At 42.8% G+C, this 22,805-nt stretch overlaps 1 protein-coding gene across 1 annotated transcript in view; it reads right to left on the bottom strand.

Moving 5' to 3' along the window:
* Positions 1–22,805, bottom strand: part of LOC143329871 (vasoactive intestinal polypeptide receptor 2-like) — a 51,438-nt gene that overhangs the window by 7,002 nt on the left and 21,631 nt on the right. Inside the window, exons 3-9 of the mRNA XM_076745994.1 lie at positions 15,719–15,832; positions 12,941–13,032; positions 7,100–7,197; positions 4,225–4,357; positions 2,824–2,974; positions 1,723–1,783; positions 513–582 (exon numbers count right to left, since the gene is read on the bottom strand). Coding sequence (XP_076602109.1) covers positions 513–582; positions 1,723–1,783; positions 2,824–2,974; positions 4,225–4,357; positions 7,100–7,197; positions 12,941–13,032; positions 15,719–15,832 — 719 coding nt within the window. The remainder of the gene's footprint in view (positions 1–512; positions 583–1,722; positions 1,784–2,823; positions 2,975–4,224; positions 4,358–7,099; positions 7,198–12,940; positions 13,033–15,718; positions 15,833–22,805) is intronic.

Below are 22,805 nucleotides of genomic sequence, written 5' to 3'. Positions count from 1 at the left end.
GCACAGCTATGCCATGGCAAGTCTGTCAGCCTTTTTTTTTTTTCACATGCCAAAGTGCTGGGCAGTAGGAAGAGATAATCAGTCTCTGAAGACGTGGAGAGACGTGGCTTCTTTCGAACTTTCAAAAACAACAGCGAACTTCAGTGGGCTAGCTTTAGCCTGTGTTACATCAGCAGCTTACATGAGAGGAGAAAAACACACTTTTTACACTCTCTCGCTCTTGTATGAGCCGATAAAATTAGCTAGCTGATGCCGGTCGAGCAGCCGGGCTTCACTTCACCCCCGCTCTCTCAAAGGCTGCACCATGAAACGCTGTCTTGTTGCATGAGCAGTCAGTTCTGTATCCTTCATCCTCCGTCACTGTACGAGGCTAACTAGCTCTGCCCAGCAGTGCAAGAAATGATGCTGCTCCTTCGCTTCTACAGGAATCAACAACTTGTGAGGACATTTTTGAACCAACAAGCACGTTAAAACACCTGCAGACAAACAGTATGTGGCCAACCTCAACCTACCATGATACAGAACATGATTGGTCCATTGATCACCAAGTTGGGTATGGGGTTGTCATTTGTCTCCCAGCATCTGAAGGTAACACAAATAACCAATGAGTATCTCTTAGGGTGCACATGATAGTTAAAAACACACATCGGGAAAAGTGTGGATGGTTAGAAGCAGAAGCAGAGTGATGCTGCTACGACTCTTGGTGTTAAAAACCAGTTTGCAAGGTTGAATCAGGCTTTTTAAGTCCAGTCTCATGTCCTTCAGGGCAAGTCCGAGCCACTTAACCAGGCCTCCTGAGCCAAGACCTGCAGGTTTTCTTTGAGGATCCCAAGATATCACCAGATCAGATGGAGTATGTAATCCCGGAAAATGACAGGCGTCATTATCGGTGGGCTGAACCACTTTAATTAGCTTCTCTTGACATGATAATCTCCGAGCATCCGCTTCATGACAGACGCACCAGTCTCCTGTCATGTCAAGGTCCAGCTCTTCATCGAGCTTTTAACTGCACCACATGTCTTTTATCAAGTGGTTTTGAGCTCCAGAGCAAGTTAGTAAGATTATTTTGTTACGCTACTTCCACCCTCAGGCTTCATTATCATTCTCCACACAGTCTGCTTGCAGTGTGGAGCTGTCTCCTCGCTGTCCTTTGTTATCAGACTGCTGTTCTGTAATTGTTGTTGCAGAGTTGTTTCATGTCTTTTTAACAACGCGCCCACTCAGTACAACTCGCTCAATAATGAGCCGCAGTGTCAGCCGTAATAACATGCAACATAAGCCGAGCATATCTGTGGCAGCGGGCTCGTAATGATGATGAAGTGCACTTTGACATGTGGGATATTTGTCTTATTATTCTGGAAACTGAGCCACATTCCCACATGGTCACCTGCTGACAGAATCGAATCAATAAGATGTCATTTGTGGACTAATGAAATAATAGATGCAGTCCCACTGAATATCAATGCGTGCCACTCTCTGATGTGATTGAAATTCCTGATCTCCCATCACGTAATAAAGGAGGAAATAATAAACAAATCCAAAGAGCGCACATCGTACGTTCATATATCCCCTTGGCTCAAAACAAATTACACATTTACATTACACAATTACGGTATGCAGATTACGGTATGCAGATTCCTGTCACACAACTGTGCCATGAACACAAATGCCAAATCTGAATCTCATTTCAGTGATGGTCCGTGATTGGTTGGCGGCACTCACCCCGTGTCCTCCAGGTAAATCCTCGCCATCACCCACGCGACGATGAACACGGTGGGGATTCCTGCAAAATGTCACGAGGAAAGCGCTGACATAACGTAGGTATTTTTATGTATTTTACACTACTAACACAGTATTATTATTGTATAATTAAGTATAAATTATTGACAAATGAATTATTGACAATTAAAGTAATTGTTTAAAGCTGCATTGTTCAAACTTTGGCCACTAGAGGGCAGTAAACCACAATAAGCTGATAAGCCCAACATTGGCCTATTTGCACATCCAGCAGACATGCAGCAGCAATATGGTGTAATACCAGTACATCTACTGGTAATAACACTGGATTTATTATCCATATCTTTAATGAACTGTACTCATGTGCACATACGCAGACTCGTGAAATTCAATGTTTCTTCAGATGTCTTTCATGTTTTTCTCAAGTGCGATACAACATGAGACATTGGCAGTTTTCTCAAAAGAATATTGACAATAGTATTTTTATAATCTGTGCATAGTGTACATGTACACAGTTAATTTTTTATATCCTGAATACTTTTTACCCTGATCCTTCTGTGCCACTCTTTTGGTTTTGCCTTTTTAATACTTGCTGGCTGTAACGACTTATCTTATCTTATCTTGTCTTATCTTATCTTGTCTTATCTTGTCTTATCTTATCTTATCTTATCTTATCTTATCTTATCCACTCTCCTTCTTCGGTCTCCTCTCACTCTTGAGAAGGAAACCGGCTCCTCAGCTGCTCGATGTTCCACTTCCTCAGCGGCTCTCTAACTGTGTCAGTCTCCTGTCTGATCAGCCAGTCTGCAGTTGGTTTATCAGAGCTTGTTTGCTGCAAACAGCTTCAAGCCGCTGCTGGAAAGTCTGAAACACTGACAGGAGCGCTGAGACTGAACCAGAGCGACACAAACCATAAGCTGAAAGAGGCTGAGCGGCAGAGCTGAGCGGTGATTCTGTGCGAGTAAGAACACTTTTGACACCACAAAATACGACGATTAATGGTGCTTTAAACCTCTCAGTCAGTTCTTAATTCCAGAAGATGCCGGACTTCAGATTAAATAAAAGCTGAAGTGCAGGCCAGCCTACCCCAGCCGATGAGCATGTAGACGACAAAGCGCCTGTTCTCCGAGAAGATGACGACGAGCAGAGTGCAGAGGTACAGACCCTCCACCAGCAGCCAGAAGATGTTGGCCATGATGGAGTACTGGAAAAACACCAGACTGGCTTTACATCCCACCTAAAAACACAAAGGTCAAAGGTCTTAAGCAGCTTCGGGACTCTGGATCTACATATAAAACTGATGATTGTCACAAAACTATCAGCAGCAGCAACAGGAAACACACCTTTAAGTCACGTTCTCATATGAGCCTCGAGAGCACACCCAGTTTTTTGCCTTGCAGGGATTGATATGAGACTCCCACGTGGACAAAGTCACTGCAGGTTAATCAGGCAATTATGCTAATTATTCGGACACGAGGGTATAAATTCCCGCCTTTAGCGAGTTCACCTGGAGGATACGCTTAATTTGTAGATCACAACCTTACAAGCAGCGAGTAGATGGGAGAATAAAGGTCAGAGCGCCCTGACAGCATCGCTTTAATAATCGCAGGGATTTTCCACTCGAACGTGAGAAGAAATGAAAGCGAGCAGAGGACACAGAGTTAAATATTTCCTTTTGTGCATTCTGTATGAGCGCCGCTGAACAGAGCCTGAGAACGACGAGCGCTTCGATGTGATTGTTGTGCGTATGAAAAATGGAGAACTTCATCTTCGTCTCGTGTATTTCTTTTTCAGATTATTTTTTCGGGGATGTTTTCATGCCTCTATTCGACTGTGACAGCAGAGAGGTGACAAGACATCACACTTCTTATTCGAACTTGTCACTGCTGTGTAAGAAAATGAAAAATATGATCTTCCCAAATTAAAATCTCCCCGTCTGCCCTCAGTTGCCAGTTTATTAGGTACACCTAGCTAAAATGAATGCAGTGTAACAGCATTAGGTAGGTAGGTATATCTGATAAAGAGTATGAGCCTGCGGACATCGAGCTCGCTAACGAACGCTCTCAGTCTGATTGGCTGCAGCCACGTTGCTCTGTCTAAAATGGGATATTGTTGTTTGCAGCTTAAAGGCAAAGTTGATGAGCTGTTCTGAACAGATGATCATGACCCCGAACCATCTGAGTACTAATATATGGAAGCATTCTGCTCTCAGCACCACAGAGAAACCCTGGGTGAATAAAAGTTTGCTGCCTCTGTAAAAAGCAGCTGCGTCACAGCACACGGCTCTCGTTCGTGTGAACTTTCATCTTCTGCCCCGTTAAACATTCGATGGCTTGATGGAAGCCTGGATTCACTGCAGTTACACTAACAGCAACTGACATTCAAAACTTTTATTCATCAAAATATCCAAAAAAAAAAAAAAAAGGTTTGGCTCGGTTCGTTGTGGACAGAGTCATCCCAGCTCACGCTCAGCGGCGGCGGCCTCACCAGTGACGGCTGGTTGGAGCACTGCGACGTTTGGTTGAAGATGATGTTGTCTTTCACCAGCACGGCCACGGCCCTCAGGATGAAGGAGAAGAAGAGGTTGAGGTGGATGTAGTTCCTGGTGCAGTGGAGCTTCCTGCGCAGATGATGGGAAACGAGCTTTGTGAGATAAATAACGTCTGAACAGCAACAACCATCATGCAGTTTTCTACACACGCCTTCCCAGGTCTGACAGGAGAATACTTCAGTGTGTTCTTTCAGTGTATTTCAGTGTATTATAATTTAAGTGTAGTACACCTTGTCTTTTTGTGCTTAATTTAAAGTATGTACTTTTAAAAGTGTACTTCTAAATAGATGTCACAAAGTTCTACTTAAATGCACAGTACTTAAAGTGGTTTTTCAAAGTACTTATAAAAGTATACTTTATTGTAAGTATTGTGCTGAAGCGTATTTTTAAATCTGTAATAAATTACATATAGTAATGAAATGTACTGATGAAAACTACGTATTTTCAAGTCCTTTGTAGTATACTATCAGCATGCTTAATTAAAGTGTACCTTAACTTTACCTTAACTTTCACTTCTTTTGAAGTGTATTTAAGTGTATTTCCAGCCTGTTGGTGATAATAATTGTACTGCAGGTGTGTTTTGAACGCTCATGAATCCTGATTTTCTCTGGTGTACTTCAGTACACTTAAAGTTTGTAAAAAGTTGTTTAGCAAGTACAAGTATACTCAAGTATTACTCAAGTGGAACTCAAAGACTACTTGAGTACACTTAAGTATACTTGAAGGTGACAAATATAGCACAAAGAGTACAAAAAAAGTACAATCTTATATGGGATTCCATCACATTTACATGTAAACATGATAAAAAATACTCCTCTTCAGTGAAACTCGGGCGGCAGAGACGAGTTTCCCTCTGACAGTTCGTGGTATTCTTTCCAGTCCCAAACAATGTGCTGTATTTTTAACTCAGACATAAATATTTGGCTTATCACTTTTTTCCAGCTCAGAGCGAGAAGCGGCTTTGCTTCAGCATCCACAGACGATACCTGCACTGTGACTGTGGACTGTTCTGCTCTCCAAACAGGAGCCAGCGGGCACATACGTTCAATAAAAATACTTCTAATGGAATATTTATGAATGTGGTGTTTGAGATCTTATTAATAACCTCCTACCAAAACTGGGACATGTGCACAGGCAGTGAGTAAGAATACCTTCAGACACATGTAAAGCAAATCAAATCAGGAATACTGGTGTCATATTCATTTAGTGTATGATGGATACAAATGGTACTTTCAGGTCAGTCTGTGCTCTGATGAATAAACACCCTCATTCGTCTTAAAAATGGATGGACGTCATGAACGACCAGCCGGGAAGCGAGGCCGCACACAGCAGTGGTTAAAAGAGTTTTTCCTTGACAAACAATCCTTCCAACAGTCTCCTTATATTGAGAGAAGTAGGTCACGAAGAGGCGTGCAGGGCTCTTCTTAGCTAAACAACACAATCCAGCCATCATCCAACAAACCGAGACACAGTCAGTCCGTCCTCACCAAAAAACGCCGCGTAGGCCATGTTTGTGTTTACTGTGAGACGGCGACCTCTGGTGGTTGTAGTGATTATGACAGGAGCACGTGGGGGGGGGGGGGGGGGGGGGGTCAGGTGATGTAGTATAAAGAGCAAGAAAGTCCACACGTGGAGGAAGGTGTGGTCATCGATCTATGTAATTCAGCAGCTGGTTTCTATCTCTTTTAATATTCTAAAATGATTAATTACTCGAATTTAGTTTGATGTTTTGCTGTTAATTCTATTTGTCATCTTAATTTTACAGATTAAGTTTCAGGTGTTGTCATCTTCCCTCCTTCTTCCTTCACTTCAAGCTTCTATAATGGACGAATTGTGCAATAAAAGGTGCATTATTTAGTATTATTAGTGTCATGCGGACACACGAATATCCTAAAATTCCCCATAATACTACTACTTCTACAATAACACATCAGTCTGATCAGATATGTGACATATCTGTTAAGCTTTCATTTAATTGGTCTGCTCATAAAGTTGTCCTGACACCCCGGACGGGCTGTCAGTAAATCAGAGGCTGAGACAAATCTGTGGACTCATTTTAGTGAGTTAAACTAAACTCCAACCGGCGATCAGAAACCCACAGTGTGTAACTGCTGCACGTCCACATTACGGCAGAAATATAATGAGGTTTTATTCTGGGGTAAGAACAACAGGAAGCAGCATATGGACGTGGATAATGACTGAATAGTTATGATACTCGCGGTGTGGAGGAGCTTTGAACTGAATATAAGAGGATTACCCGTCATCAAACACACGAACCCTGATAATGTAAACCACCGATGTCATCAAAAGAAGAAGAAAAAACCTTGAAAGGGTGAGCTTCTCCTACGCAGTCGCTTAAAGTCGTGATCTAATCAGGCTTTAAAAAAGTTTTCACAGACGTGTGGTTTATGCAGATTTACTGCTGTGGTCAAAGCTCCAGTGGCTTCTTAAAACCAATCCCCCCAGCAAAGTAAATAAAACCAAAAAACATCCAATCAACATAATTTAAATGAACAAAATGAATAAAACTAAAACCAATTAATGGGTAAACTGAGAGGCTGTCACACACACACACACACACACACGGCTGTTGACAATGATAAAGCTGGGAAATTGCCAGCTTGTTCATTTAAAACCAAATTAAACTTCATTTCCTGTCGAGTCTCCTACAAATTATGTTTACATACGACTTCAGAGGGAACGAAATGACGACTGAATTACATTTTTGTTCACATGAAAGTCGCAAAAATGTCGACACTGAACGTGCAAAATGGTGAAATGGTGAAACGTCACTGTAATATTTGGTCTTACCGGAACAGACAGAGGATGGCGCTCCCCGTGGTGAGGGCGATCAGAGACAGACTGTGACCCAGAGTGTACAACGTCTGCACGACCACGTAGAAGACCAGCTGCAGACACAGAGAGGAGCAGGTTACTGTTCATTCCGCTGATCTTTACCTTGATCTTTATGCTCAGAGCGTTAGCAGCAGGCTAACAGCTGTGGTCCACACTGAGGTCCGTTCATGTCCCCCTGAGGATGAGCTGTAATCGCTTCAGTCATCCCTGACCTAATATGTGTTTAGTGCTAATCAGCTAATGCAAAAAAAGAAATTAGCATGTTAGCAATGACAGGAAGAATTTTACTGCTGCTTGGGTTTGATATGGATTAGTTTGGACTTTGGACAGAGACATGTGGCGGGACAAATCAACCCGCTATCCCACGTCCTTTTGTCAAGTTAGCCATAATATACGTAACATCCGGTTAGACGGTTTCAACATAAAGCTTCCTGAGAAACATTTCAGGTGACGGTCACAGTTAGGATTAGGAAGAGATCATCAGCACTGACTACAACGATCAGTGCTGACGGCTGGTTTCACATGTGTGGAGTGTGACCCACCGCTCCACCCGAAACCCCACACCCCTCATCGCCCCCTGCTGACAGTGTGAGGTAAACCTTGACACTGACTCTCTGCCCTCTAGTGGATCAGCAGGTGTATTACACTCAAAACTCTGCTCCGTCCTCCCACGTCACCTCGAAACAAAGATTCTTCCCCACTGCACCCACACCCTAACACCACCTGCTCAGAGAACATTACGCTGGAAACCACACCCTCATCGCTGGTGTCTCTATGTGTTTCTGCTGTCAGCATCTGATAATTCTGAAAGGGTTAAAAGGAAGAGATGTCACAGAAAGAAAGGGATTAAAATGGAGATAAAAGCAGGAAAGGAAGTGTTCAAAAATGAAATATCTCACTGGACTTATTGGAGCATTTTATCACGACTAAAGCTTTTGTAATTGTTCATTTGCAGCTGCACATCTGACAGAATTTGCTGAACTCACTGCCAGCAAAGCTCACAGCTCAGCGATCTGAGCTGAAGTGAGCTGAGAGGAGGTAGTAACACAGAAAGAGAGGACGGCACAATGGGCAATTCAGCGCTGCCTTTCGTGACCCGAAACGAGCCAAACGAGCCAACAGGAGGAAGCTGCAGTTACACAACAGCAAAGAGCCAAAAAACCCTTTAATTTCACATCTTCCCTGTGAGGACACAGAAATGTGCAAACGAAGAGCGACGCTGCAGCACACATCAGGGCCTTCACTGACTCTCATTCACAGAGATCTGCGTGAACTGATGATAAATGACATAAATTCAGTTGGTGAAGCATCTTTACGCATTTATTTTGATATATTTCCATACAAAACACAAATTATGGCGCTGGTACTCGAGAATGATCTTGAAAAACGTCTACAAACGGCACCTTTCTTCCATGATTTTAATGGTTCCATTTCTCTTTAATTATGAATTGAATATGAATGAACTTTATTTTTACGAGATATTTATTGAACTGTGCGTCTCCGAGAACTCTTGTATTACTATTATTAGCATTATTTCCACCATATTGTGCATTTTTTTAATAGTTACTCTTAAAATTATCTCTAAAACTCTCAAAAACCCTTACATTTACACATTTATACTACCACTACTACTACTACTATTATTATTATTATTATTATTATCATTATTATAGTGGCTATGTTGTCTTTATAGTATTTTTTAAAAACATTGCAGGGATTTGCAGGGATCAATAAAGTTTTTCTACAGTAGCCCAGAACGGACAAACCAAACACTGACTATTGAGAGAGCTTTGCACGTTTTCCATGAGTTTCGTGGCTTCTGTCGGCTCTCCTACACAGAAAGGGAGGGTGTTCAGCTGGTTGCAATCTGCAAAATCACCACTAGATGCCACTAAATCCTGCACACTGGTTCTTTAACGATAGGTAAAATCTAAAAAAGAAGAAAGGGAGAATAAAAGGGGAAGCTATTGGTCATTTTTTTTTTATTTTACTGGAATAAAGAGAGATAATATTTCAGACAATATGAATGTCTGTACAGTTAAACGTCCAATAAAGAGCAGGCATCAAATGTCCACTCAAAAAAAAAGGCAAATGTCAAAATGCAAAAGAGTAAAATCGGAAAAAGGTTGAAATATTTTGAACAAAAATACCACGAGCTGAGACGTGAGGCAGAATTCAGAGGACGGAAACGTTTCAACAAAGCAGGCCTGGACGACATCTGCTCTCGTTCTGGAACTTTCCTTCCAGAGGGTTCATCAAATATGTGTCTCGTGTGTTTCTGCATAAACGTGATGCAATGAGGCTTTTGTGCTTTGAACGAAGGTTTGCGTCAGATCTGAGGCTCGTTACGATGTAAGTGTTGCAGGATGAAAGGACAGAAAGTGTTTTGTTGTTGTGAAAACTTCCTGGCATGAAGAGCCGAAAAAACAGATCATTTCCTGTCGGACACAGAAACACAGAGATTGAAATCTGCCAATAAATGCCCTCTGTGTGTGTGTGTGTGTGTGTGTGTGTGTGTGTGTGTGTGTGTGTGTGTGTGTCTGTGTGTGTGTGTGTGTGTGTTATCTTGCTTCCACAGAAAAAGGTGTTTTATATTTGATTTCCTCTCAAGTTCTTTTTGTGAGAAAATCAAAGCTGGTTTGTTTGACGGGAAGCTTAAACATGTGTGACGTCAAATTTACATTCAGTTTAAATGCACAGGCCCATTCCTGTGTGTGTGTGTGTGTGTGTGTGTGTGTGTGTGTGCGTGCGTGTGTGTGTGTGTGTGTGTGTGTGTGTGTGTGTGTCTCAGCCCTCTTCACCCTTCAGACATCCTGAGTCACCGGCTGTGTTTCCTCCAGTGTATTTTGAAGTATTGAAGTGGTTGATGGAAACAGCAGGTTTTCGCCTGTTTGAGGTGGTTTGCGATAAAGACTTAATGGAGTTAATGGGAGATGGAAACACCTCTAAGTTCTCAGGTAATGAGTCACATGACTGATCAGCTGTTGCCACAGTGGTTTCACTTCATGTTTGAAACCTTTACTTCTTCTTCTTCTGTTTATTACAGCCTTGCGTAACATCTATACTGCCAACTTCTGGCAAATGTTCGTATTGCATAGCTGAGATTATTTGCTCCAAACCAGTTGAAACGCAATTTGTATTTTCTTCTTCTTTTTTTCTGACAAATTTGATTCAGATTTGCTCAGCAATTGGATGGAAACACGTGCAGAGAGAGAGATTGAAGGTATTAAAGGTATAAAATGATACTCCAAACAAATGGAGGGCAGCGTATCAGTGTAATAATGGCCATTAGCTATGTTAGCTCGGTTAGCTGTGCAGCTAGCTGTGCTATTAACACCAACTGACTGACGGACTGGGAGCTCAGCACTGAGGGAGTGTTGGTGTTCACAACGTTGGGCTAATTTGGGAATATTTTTACTGGATCACGATTGGATCCACACTAGTTGTGATGTCACAAAATCCTGCCTGTACAAACAGGCGTTAAACTGCGATCACAGAGGAACTTTCCCGCTTCAGCAGCTTAACGTGTGAAAAGCCAAAGGACGTTTCTCTCTCCACGCGCTCTCCACTTTTTTGGGTTTCGAATCAAACGCTTTGTCCGAGCGGTGGCTTTGCACAGGCTGCAGCTTCACAAAGATGCAACGAGAGGCGGACGGCGACAGAGGCCTCGTCTGCAGGGTGTGTTGAAACAAGCAAGCAAAAACTGTGATGTGGCTTCAGAGCTGAGCGTGTGCCTCAACGGGAACAAGGTGTTTTTGGGGTTTTGTTTAGTTTAGCGTCACTCTCGTCACACATCGTGCTCTTTGCTTTCCTTCCTGTCCTGCCTGCCTCCTGTGTGTCACCTGCGTTTCATTGGCTAACTCGTTGGTGTGTTCTCCCTCTTTCAGGTCGCCTGCGTCTTGTTCTTTCCTTCCCGTGTTCCTCGTGTCGTCCCAGTTTGTTCTGAGGTCAGTTTTGTGTGTTCTTGGATTTGTCTGAACCTGCTTGCTCTGCTTCCTTTGCTGGATTCAGCTTTGTGTCATCAAAGCTCGCCCTTTGTCTCTTCTCCCTGCTCGGTTTGCTGCATTTTGACTCCTCTTTCTTCAGCGTAACGCATTTGTATTTCTGTTAATTCTTCTGTCCGATTCTGTTTTTTTTTCATGTGCTTTTGCATAAACCTACAAACGAAGTGAATTTTTCAGTCTCGTGTTCAAGACTTCATTACAGACAGTTCAAAAACACCTTGTCTGCCGCTCCCAGATGAAAGTTGGCATTTTGCCTCTTTTTAACTTTGAGCGAAGAGCGTAAAACGAAAGGGGACGTTTATATTCCTTAAAAGCATGAAGCTCCTTTGATTTCAGGTCAATAATTGACTTTACAGAAGTCGTCACAGTGCCGACCGACCGCTGCGTCGCGGCTTCAGGAGGGAAAGCTGTGAATTTACCCCAAGAAGGTTTGCTCTTGTCTGAATGATAAAAGCTTAAGCTTGTTCATATTTTGGCAGATTTGATGATTCTTGTGCCTTTGAATCCTTTCTCACAGCTATCGATGTTTGTCCACTTTGATCTGACAGACGTGGAATATTGTTCAGGGTGTTTTGGCTGAATCGCTTTGAGAGGAAGACCTGCTCAAGCTGGGCGACAGGAGGAAGAAAAAGCAAATGAAGAAGAGAGACAGAAAGAGAAGGAGAGCTAAAGAAAGTGGAAGAGACAGTTCATTTAACAAGCACAATGGATGATTGAGAATAAGACCCGTCGTGACCCGAACCGACCCTCAGCAGTGAAAGAGGACAGCAGCGGCAATTATCACCGCCGAGGCCGAACGAGGCCAACAAACAGTCAACCAAAAACTTTCCTCTGCTTCCCCGAACTGTCTGTGAGGACGAGGAATCGCAGCACGCCCGACGAACTGCACACAGCAAGGCAAGCTCGCACAGTTTGATCTTCATCATCATCACCATCATCGTGGCCTCAGAATACCTTCTGATTTCATGACGTCAGACACATCCAGGTGAGGTTCGGACTGAATTTGGAAAAGATTTTTAGCTGTTTGACGTCCATAACTAGACTGTTTGTTTCAGCAGCATATGATTATTTTTCACTGCGTCGTTTAAAGCTGCTGCTCATTCTGCATCATCTTTGAAATGGTACGTTACCTAAATGTCTAGAAAAACTTCCCATTGATGTTTCTCGGCCTCCAAACCTCAGCTTTTTTGTCCCCATAAAAACCAAATGCAGAGGGTTTCAAGATGATGCAGCGTGTTGATTGGTGAGTTTTCGAGGTGCTGGCTGGCAGATTTTGTCAAAAAACAATAAGCTTTTGCAGAACTTGAACTGATGCTCCTGATAACAGAGCCACGTCTACCCGGGGCTGTGGAGCTTGGAGCTCATTTACAAAGGCATTACAACTAAAAGCAAATTAAAAAGGGCGTTAAAACCGAAGCTCAGCTCGAACAGCCAGCCTGATTAAACGTCTCTCTGGAGGTTCAGATCTGAAAATGTCCTGCCAGGCTACAGGCCTGCTATAAAAAGGGCATTCTGGGAAACGTAAAATGAAAACGCTTTATAACATCAAGCTGCTTTCTCTCTCTCTCTCTCTCTCTCTCACACACACACACACTAAATTGCTAATCGTGTGTGACAGTATTGTTGGACATTGACCTTTTTAAGATGCAGTCCTTCACCACTAACACGTGTTAATTAACATCGAACCCCGCAGGCTTCGTCGACTACAGGCCAATAATGATCCACGTAATGTTGAGAATGAGGCGTTCAGGTGAAACACTGCTGACATTTAGCAGCGACATGTTTCCTGTACCTTGTCCTGGCTGGTGTCCGACCCGCACGCGCTGGTGATGTTTGGGAAAATGTCCGACCATCCCGCTGCCGTGCAGTTCCTGCTGATGTTCCCTGTGAGAGAAGAAGAGATGCAGCGCACAGCAAATGATCTCCACGCTTCACGTCACTTATAAACCAGTGATGTCAGAGAATAAAGGCACATTTTTTATTCCTCAAGAGCTTGACAGTTTCTCCGTTTCCCTATTCCTAAAATAATTCTAAAATAAAAATAACATCAGACATCACAGCAGTCAGAAAGATGTCAGTAACTGACTGTATGCAAACAAGACAAACTTCATGCCAAAATTAATGTGTCTGAGTCACGAAAAGCCGGTGCTGGTTTGAAACCTACGGTGGCTGGGAAGGCCAAACGAACTGCAAAACATTTTACATTAAGAGAAACGTGCTGCAGCTTCAGATGCCAATTCATAAACAGGTGAAGATCCAGAACAAACACAACAGTGCAAACATGATGCAAATCAAAAATACAAATACAGAAACGCTGCTGGAGAAACACGCTGCATTTCCAGCGGCCTGTATTTGATGCAGGAGGAAAAGTGGAGTAAAGAGGTGACAAGACACAAAACAGACACATTTTTGGGACTTCACGTATTCTGACCCTGTCACACAGCACACTGCAGGCTTTGATAAAGTACTGCAGGAGCTTGTAGTATTACTCCAAAGCCTGCGCGGTGAAGTGGAGCTCAGTATCACTCAGAGTGTTTCACACGAGCGCCACGTCGAGGGGCAGCGAGCTCCCGAGGGGCATTTTCTGGGTGCCCCAAAGCCAGAATCGCAGCAGTGCACTCAGAGTTCACGTCCCTGGGAAATTCCCAGCATGCACTGTAAAAAGCAGGCACGCCTCTCGCTCACTGACTGGAAGTAACGTCACCACACTTCTGCCTCACTACCCTCTTCACAGCGTCACAGCAGGGTAAACACAGCTGAAGCTGAGAGAACATTTTAATGGGTAACGGTGATTTATATGAAGTCAGTGAACGAGCGCTGACACTAACGCTGCCATCAGCGCTGCTGCGCAAAGTCCCACAAACAGCAGAGACGCAAAACACGGAGCAGCTCCGACCAAACTTCATTTAGAAACCTGAAGCTTTATTACGTATTCCAGAGGTTCGAGCAGCAAATGTTCCTGAACATAGCACACAAGTGTCTTTGGTAATTAAACAGCATTAAAGGGCGTAACTATTTCAGCTTTCAGAGAAATCGTCGTTATCTGTGTTTGGTGGGCGGCTTTAACACCAGAAACACCCACCGAACTGCTGCTGTGAAGCAAAGCCGTAACTGATTTAGAGCTTTTTTTGTTTACATTGAGGATAAAAGGTGAGAAACCAGATAAAACACTTCATTATTGGCAAACACAGCCGCTTCTATGCTCAGTGGCTGGATGTTACAGGATGCACGCTGGGAGTCGTGGCTTCCCTTCAGCTGTTATGTCCAGAGGCCTGAACTTTTTGTCAAAGAGCCAAACAGTTTGTAACAAACCAGAAGAGCTCCTGTCTGAGCGTCAGCGTTGGTCGATCCTTCCCTAAACTTCAGGAACAGCTCGTTCCTGAGCTTAACCAGAGAAGCATCAGGCTGCTGGACGGCACCATCAAACCACCCGTTTGTCATTCAGATATGAAGATTTGTTGCACGGAGCTGCAGGCTTGACTGCTGGTTCAGAGTGGAAATGATAATCCAACTCACATTTAATGGCAGCTGATATTAATGAGGAGAATAAACTGCTGATTTCAGCAAAAATCGGAGTAAAACAAAGAGTTGGAGGTGACTTTAAAATGCTGTGTGTTGTTTTAGAAAAGATACAGTAAGTTGAGTCAAATGTTGGTCGTTTCCCTTTGGATAAAAGCCTAATTAACGGATTGTTTTCTCAGCACTTTCCAACAGAATAAAGACATCCGATGAGTTCATGGTGGTAGTTCAGCTTCCTTCAGCGTCTTTGGCCCTTTGTGTTAAATGCTGTGACTTATCGATGCAGACAGGAAAGCCTCCGCCTCTCTTTTTATCTTTTATTTAAAATGCCCACTCTTTCTACATACTGCTGTTTTTACTTTGCATGCACTTGTTATATTACTTGCTTTACTGATGCTGCTGTAATTTGGAATTTCCCCTCGTGGGACTAATAAAGGAATATTGAATATTGAAGTATGTTTACATGAGTTACAATAACCCAATGTCAACACGATTAATACAATTATCAGCAGAATATAACCTGCAGGTCAGAGGATTCAGAATTACAGGAGCACATTTGGGGTTTTTTCTCAAAGGCTGTGACATAAAGCAAATATTTGATTTTCCTGTTCGGGTTATAGAATATCAGAAAGTGGTGAAAAAGGTCGCAGGACGGCGTCCTCTAATGTCCACAACACAAAGATATTCAGTTAACAGTGAGAGAGGAGTGAAGAAACTAGAAAATATCCACATTTCAGAAGCTGGAATCCGAGAATTTTGACTTTATTTTTTCTTTAAAAAATACTCAAACCATTCATTTATTAGTTACATCTAACGTATTGCAATTGTTGCAGCTCGAGATATGGGTGTATGGTATTATGGGATGTCACATAATCCCATCCCGAGCTCGCCGTTGACATCAGGACAGCTGAAACTCACCTGTTCCATTTCTTATTCTCTGGTTGTTTTAAACGCAGATCTTGAGCTGCTGTGTGACGTCCCTGCGTGTTACCGGCTGTTTCATACCCTCATGGTTGAACTCACTTTCCTAATGAATGAATAAATTACTCACCGTTTCTGCCAAACACAGTCTTGAGGACTCGTGGACACGGGATGGTGACGATCTGTCCAATCTCAGCGTGCTCCCAGCATCCAGTGCTGTACCATGCTCCTTTGCATCCCGACTCTGTCAAAACCAAACATGGCTTCATGAGTATGTTTTAGCACAGAAGAGACTTTCCTCTCCGGAGCAGACGAAGTGATTGGTCAGGCTCCGTTCAGACCGGATCAGGTGGTCTGGAAAAGAATCAAAGCCGACCTGATGATGGTTAAACAGCATTTTCATTTCCTTTCGCTGCTCTTCACCTCAACCTTAAACAACTGTGTACCTTTATACATACACCTGTGTGTGTGTGTGTGCGTGTGTGTGTGTGTGTGTAAGGCATGCATTGAAGACACGCTGTGCTCTATTTGCTCATTATAAAGGCAGAAGCAGCGTTAGCTCGTTCTGTCCTCGCTTCAGGTGTCAGAGAGGCAGTGGAGGTGGACGCACCACAAACACCACCACCGCAGATTTTCTTCTTATTCTGACTATTTTTAAAACCTCTCCACGTTTTTTTCTGTTCCATCGGTTAATTGCTGACAGAAAAGAAATAAAATGTGGAGAAAATTTGGGCCATTTCTTTTCAGTGTGCAGCAGGAGTCTTTATAATGAGGGAGCTGACCTTTTCCAACGTTTTCTCCATCTCCTCATGAACAACTGCACCAGCTTGAATGAAAAAGATAAACTTCTTCCACATGATGCCATGACTTGCATTTAAAGTCCCCAGAATACACTGTAGTCATATGCAGTATGTAAAACTGTATGTCAGATATTTGGATATACGAATCATTTAGAACAAATGTCCAAAGCAAAAAACAAAAAGCAAAATAAAACAAAAAATCGAAGGAAAGCATTTGTCATGTCAAGACCTGTCTGCCTTATTTTCTGTGTTAAATTGTTTTCTGCTGCAATTTCAACTCTCAAAAAACACACAAAAAGAGCCTCAACTGAGTCGAAACAAAGGCTCAACGCAGCTTATTGTGTCAGATTAGATGCATTTTCTTTAAAAAGAGTTCGTAACGGAGACCCAGGTGAAAATAAAGTTCAGGTTTTTTCTTTAGCACATTCTCATTTTTCATTAGAAAAACTTAAAACACTAGTTTGACATTGTGTGAAATATATAACATGTGAAGCTACAGCCAGCAGCGGGTTAGCTTAGCTTAGCATAAAGACTGGACAAAGGTAGAAACAGCTAGCCTGGCTTTGTCTGAAAACACAGCAAGCTGTGATATGAGGTGAATCGTTTCACCTGGAGTCTCCACTAATGCAGATCTGATGTTCACGTTTCCAGCAATTAAACAGCTATTTTAAGAAATCCAGTCACCTGACCGCTCCTATTCATGAGGTCACTTTTAAGACGGTCTCTAATTTCAGTTTGTCATTTGTCCATTTTTGGACGCTGCATGAGCGTCAGATGAAGAAAAGCCTACATCTGATGATAATGATGAAGATCTGAGGTGGAGGAGGACAGATTTTTTGATATTTATCCCTGATGACTGAGGACTGGAGACAATGAGCTGCTCTGAATTTACGAGTGTTTGCATGATGTTTGTCGCCCAGTAATCACAGCTTTTTGGTGGTCAGTGCAGGACTTTAGCTGCAGACTCGGGTTGCGTCCTGAGTCCTGACTGTGCTTAGATCATGTTTCAAATCACTGCTGTCCTTTTCTTTATTAAAGCAGACCATCATCGCTCCTGGACCTCAACCTGCTGCTGCCAGTGTCTCAACACAACCAGAGAAAGGTAAGTAAAGTCACCACGGATGAATATCATCTCGGACATTTTGGCAGAAAAGCTCATATACAAGAATTAAATATAGCTCATTAAAATCTAACGAAGCACTGCGAGCTTTCTGAACATTAGCGTCCTAAAGTGCACAGGAGGCATGCACACAGGGGAGGAGTGGCCGTGAACGGACACAAAACGTCCACTCACCCTCCAGAAACAAGACAAACAAACGGCCTCCCAAAATAGCTCTCCAGCTCTTCAGCATGAGCCTTAATGGGTGCAAAAGTGCTGATGGCAAACTGAACAGTCAACAAGGCTTTTTAGGGACAGATGAGTGGAGACAGTGTGTTTGGACAAACGCAGCCTCGTCTCCAACGTCCCTGCTGAAGAAACCCAGCGACCGCGGCATCGGACCGTGAGGAAGAACAAGAAACTGCCATAAAAACAAAGCTATTAGTGTCAACCTGCTGCAAAAACCACACAGCCAGAGGAGGTGAGGAGCTCAACAAACCAGCGTGAATTCAGCGCCTCTCTCTCTTTTTTCTTTGGTTTTGTTTCTCTTTTGCCTCTGATGCTGTTTGAAATCTTAGATAGTCCAAACTGGGTGAGAGCTGCACACTTTAGGCGTTTAGATGATGACTTCGTTACCCAGAGCGAGGTGCAGAAGTGAAGGGTTGTGATGTTGTCAGGATGCTGACAGATACGAGCTGACAGCCGCACAGATCAAACTTCTGACTTTGAGGAGCGAGAGCCAATCATCAGCATCTCCTCTCGCGCCTTCACAGCAGCAGGGAAATGTAGAAATCTCATCTTCGCCCTCCAAACAACAACACTGCATCGCAGCCGACGCGGGATGGCGGGTGATTTCTCCATTACACCTCCAGTCTGCCGCCACCTGCTCTCACCACCCTGCTTTAACCCTTCAAGCCCTTTTTTATGCAAGTCTGATTCCAAAAGAGGTCAGGACGCTGAATAACACATACATAAAACACAGTGTGATCGTTTGCTAATCCTGTAGCAGCACAAACTCAACACGTTTAATGTTTTTCCTCATCAGCTTCATTGATTTTTCTAAACATCTGCTTATTCTGAAAGTCGCGGAACGCTCCAAAAACACCTGTTTGGAACATTCCACAGGTATACAGGAAATACAAACAAATGAAATTCCCGAGATGAGATTCACGTTTTTTAAAATGAGGTCAGATCATAAAATATCTCACGATCATTACTTATTTTCTTCCTTCCTTTTATCCCTTCTTCCTTCTTTTCCTGTTCTTTCTCTTCTATCATACTTCTTCTCTTCCTTCTGTCCTTCTCCCTTTCTTGTTCCCTACTTTATTTCCTCCCTTTTTCCTTACTTTCCTTCTTTCTTTCAGTCCTTTCTTTGCATTTTCTCCTCCTGTGAGCCTCCTCTCTGGCTCTCTAACTGATCGTTTGTCCTGATCTGCTGTCTGGGTGAAGATTCGCTGACCTTCCACCTCCTTACAGTTGACTCCACGCTCAGGCGACTTCACAGAGCAGAAAAACCAGCGCTGTTCGGAGGAGGAAGAAGAGGGTACACCCAAGAAAAAGAGGCCGAAATATGTGCTAAGAGATTGAAAGATGAGGAAAAGAAAGAAGAAGGTGGTTTGAAAAGGGAGAGTGGAAGCGTGGAGGAAATGGAAACAGGAAGTGGGGAAAGAGAGGAAATAACAGAGGGGGCAAGAGAGGACAAAAGAGGAGAAAGAGCGAGAGAGCAGATGTCTTTGGGGTAAAAATGGCTCCGAAATAAATCCAAAGTCATCAGTGCATGAGGAGAACTCTGCCCACTAAGTGATCCGTCCTTTCTCTGTGCACTTCCCCGGAAACACTCAGGAACACACGAGAGGCCGGACCGCCATCTTCGAGCAACGACGCACCAAATGCACAGCAGCACACATCTGGAGGGAAATCCTCCTCCTCTGGTCTTTTTATTCTTTATTCTCCATAAAGTTATGGCTGACTGAGCACTGCGCCCTTTTCAGCGTGGCCCCAATTCAATTTCATGCAGTTAGTTAAACAAACAGGCTTCTTTTCTATGAACTCTGTGACAGTATTCCATTAACCTTCCTCAAGCGCAGACCCTTTTCTTCGGTGCATCAGATGTTTGAATGCATGCTCTGCAGGAAAACTTTCTTTTCTGCTCAGCATCCCAGATTTAATACATAACACGATGGAGTTCAGTCCAGCACCTGTTCAGCAGTGGGAAGCCAGTGAGGGATCATGTTTCACACAGGCATGAGATTATTATTAACGAGTTTATGAAACGAGTGTGAATCCACAACTCAGTCACATTGTGGAGGTAAACATAATCTTTGGCTCAAAGGTGACATTTTTATGAGTTTCACCTAAATGCTAAATAATGCTAAATCATGTTAAAGTCAATAATACATTGTCTCATGCAGACTTTTCCTGTACTGATCCAGACCACAACTGGTGGACCATAACTACTGACATGGTTTGACGTGTGAAAGACAACTTGAACCCAACGTTGGACTCTGTTGGTCTGAACTTGATCTACTGTGTCTTGATTGATTGATCACATCATCTTCATCACCAGATGGCACTTTGAGGGTTTCTTCTGCTTTAAAAAACCCAGTTTCCAGGTTCATTCCTGCCTTTGTCTCACCGCCATGTACGCTGCCGGGTGAGAGAACGGCCGTGACCCGGTGAGGTTGGTGCTTTGACTCCCGCCGACTCGCTAAACGTGAACTGTTCTGTGTTGAAATGATCACGGTGGCCACGAATCAGATGAAGTCCTAAAAGCCTCATCGCTTGACCGCTTCAGTGAAACAACTCTGTGAGAAAACTGCTCTCCACAGCACTTTTTCCCCCGCAGAGAATTTGAGCCATGTTATTATTTTGCTCTACTTCATGTCATTGAGCTTTAATTAACACAGTGGGGGGGGGGGGGGGGAGTCAGGCTCGTTAACACTGCAGGAACACACAGCAAATGCAAGTGTGCCTTTAGGCTTCGGTCTGGAGTCGTGGCAGATAAAAAGAATAACAGAACGAGATTGTTTCACTTCAGAGCTAAAGACCACCGGCTGTGCATTCAACATGTGGAGAGATAAGAGTACGTGCACGGTATGAAACATGTGCATTTCACAGGTGGAGGATGTGCAGGGCAAGTCTGGTTAACTCTGAGTTCAGACCCAAACTAATTGGATTTTATAATAAGAGCGACAGTTGGTCTTATTTAGAAAACATGGAGCCGATTCAGTGCTGAGATAATTATGCAAGAAGAAGCGTGTTAGATCAGAAAGAGCCTTTCATCTGAGGGAAGAGCAGCAGCACATTTCATCTTCACCACAAGTGTCCTTCCAAACTTCTAAACATCTGTTTATTATATCTGACTTCAGAGGGCTGGTACAGGCAGTGATAGTCATTAGTGGATCCAGGAGGTGATTCGTGCAGCGGTGTCACATTTTCATGTTTAGAGGACAGAAGTCTCGAGTTTACAGCTTTTATGAGGCAAAAGAAACACTATTGTCTGTCTGTCGCCTTCGCCACCTGAAGAAAAATGAAAAGTGTTCTTTCATGTCAGCTCATATCGGCCATGTTTCACGCTGTCCGCAGACGAAGATTATGAACGACATAACGACAGCGGAAACAGATTCCTCTTCTTCGGGTTTTGTAGCAGACACAGGTGATCAGTCATGTGAGTTTTACGTCAGAACTTATTCTGAACTTTTTTTTTTTTTTTTTTCGAAAAAGCCAAAAACCTCCTCAAGCAAGCGTAAAAAGCTCTTCTGTGACATCGAAGTTTTCGGAAGCAATATTTGAAATTGTGCATAAAATCACCTCGATGGAGACGCTGAACTGAACCTTTCAGGTTTCGCACACTTTAAAAACACAACGCTGCTTCAGTTGATGCTGAGACGACGGTTACTATTTGCACAAGGTCCATTGAACCCATGGATCATCAGTAATCATTCCTGTTGCAGGTGAAATACTCTTATTCTAATGTCTAATATCTAAATATGAATTTTCCGTGTAGAGCTGAGGTCTGAGCTGCCGCCAGCACAGTTCTGACTGCGACGATGTCTGTTGAACCTTTACATTGTAAAGTTTAATTTAAAAAGAGATTTTCACTGCTCCAAAGCACAAAGTTAACGAGGATAATAACAATAATCACACGGGTCGTGTCAAGACAATCTGCTGCACACCTTGGCCTCATTAGTTCTTGTTTTAAAAGTGGATTTTTCTGTTTTGATCCTTAAATCCACGCTGACAGCTCTGTGTTTTAATTCCTGGTTTTCGTTTCCACAGTAATCAGCAGCTGCTTTGTGATTTATCTCTGCTTTTCCTCTTGGCCTTCGCTCTCTTCAGTGTTTTCTGAGCTGTGAGAGTTAGAAATGGTCCACATTCACTGCATGATCTGCAGTCATTTGCATTAGCTTGCAGAAGGACACTTCTGAACGCACTGAGGATGTAAGATATTAGTGAAAGTTGATTTTAAGCAACTCGTTCTTTTAAAGAAATGAAATATTTTGGGATTGAGATGAGCAGTCTGATGTCTGTGGTCTGTGGTTAGCCTAGCTTAGCATAAAGACTGCAAACATGGGAAAAGAGCTAGCCTGACTCGGTCCAAAGTGAAAAATATACACTCACCAACAGTTCTGTTTCACTCATTTTAGTACAATCAGATATGTGAAAATGTGTTGTTTTAAAACCCTTAAATGTTCAAACGGCAACAACGAACAACTGATTTTAACCTTTAGCCAACAACTGAAAGGTCTGAACTGTCCAACATGGTTAAGACGCATGTGCCTGCTACGTCGCTGAGATCCTCTGACTCAAACCTACAGATTGTTCCTGAGGCCAGAGCTAACAGGCATGGACCATCAACAACAATCGAATATATTTGTGATCTGTCAATATAGAAATCAGGATGAAATAATACAAACTGATCCTCCAGATGGTTTGTCACACAGCTTATGACCCGGCCTCTCAAAATGAGAAATAATATGAAAATTAATGAAATGGAAACAAAAGAAAACTGAACTGGTGGAGACAAAAAGCCAAGAAATTCTGCTGCTGGATGTTCATCAGAGAAAACAGATAAGGAAAATTTTAACCCTCAATATTTGCTAAAACCATTGATTCTGCTTGTGTTTTTCAAAGGTTTTTATCAAGTCTGTCTGATTTATTTTGGAAATTCGACATTCAGTGTTTGTCAGTTGATTCAGTTCTTATTTCATCACAGCAAACATACATTAAATACATTCATTTCTACAGAAAAATTCTCTTTTCATGATTTCTATTTATTTATTTATTTATTTATTTATTTTATAAATATTACGAATTAA

The sequence above is a fragment of the Chaetodon auriga genome, chromosome 12 (assembly GCF_051107435.1).
Source record: "Chaetodon auriga isolate fChaAug3 chromosome 12, fChaAug3.hap1, whole genome shotgun sequence".
Lineage (NCBI taxonomy): Eukaryota > Metazoa > Chordata > Actinopteri > Chaetodontiformes > Chaetodontidae > Chaetodon > Chaetodon auriga.
The sequence above is the reverse complement of the archived record's forward strand: the minus strand, read 5'-3'. Positions and strand labels throughout refer to the sequence as shown.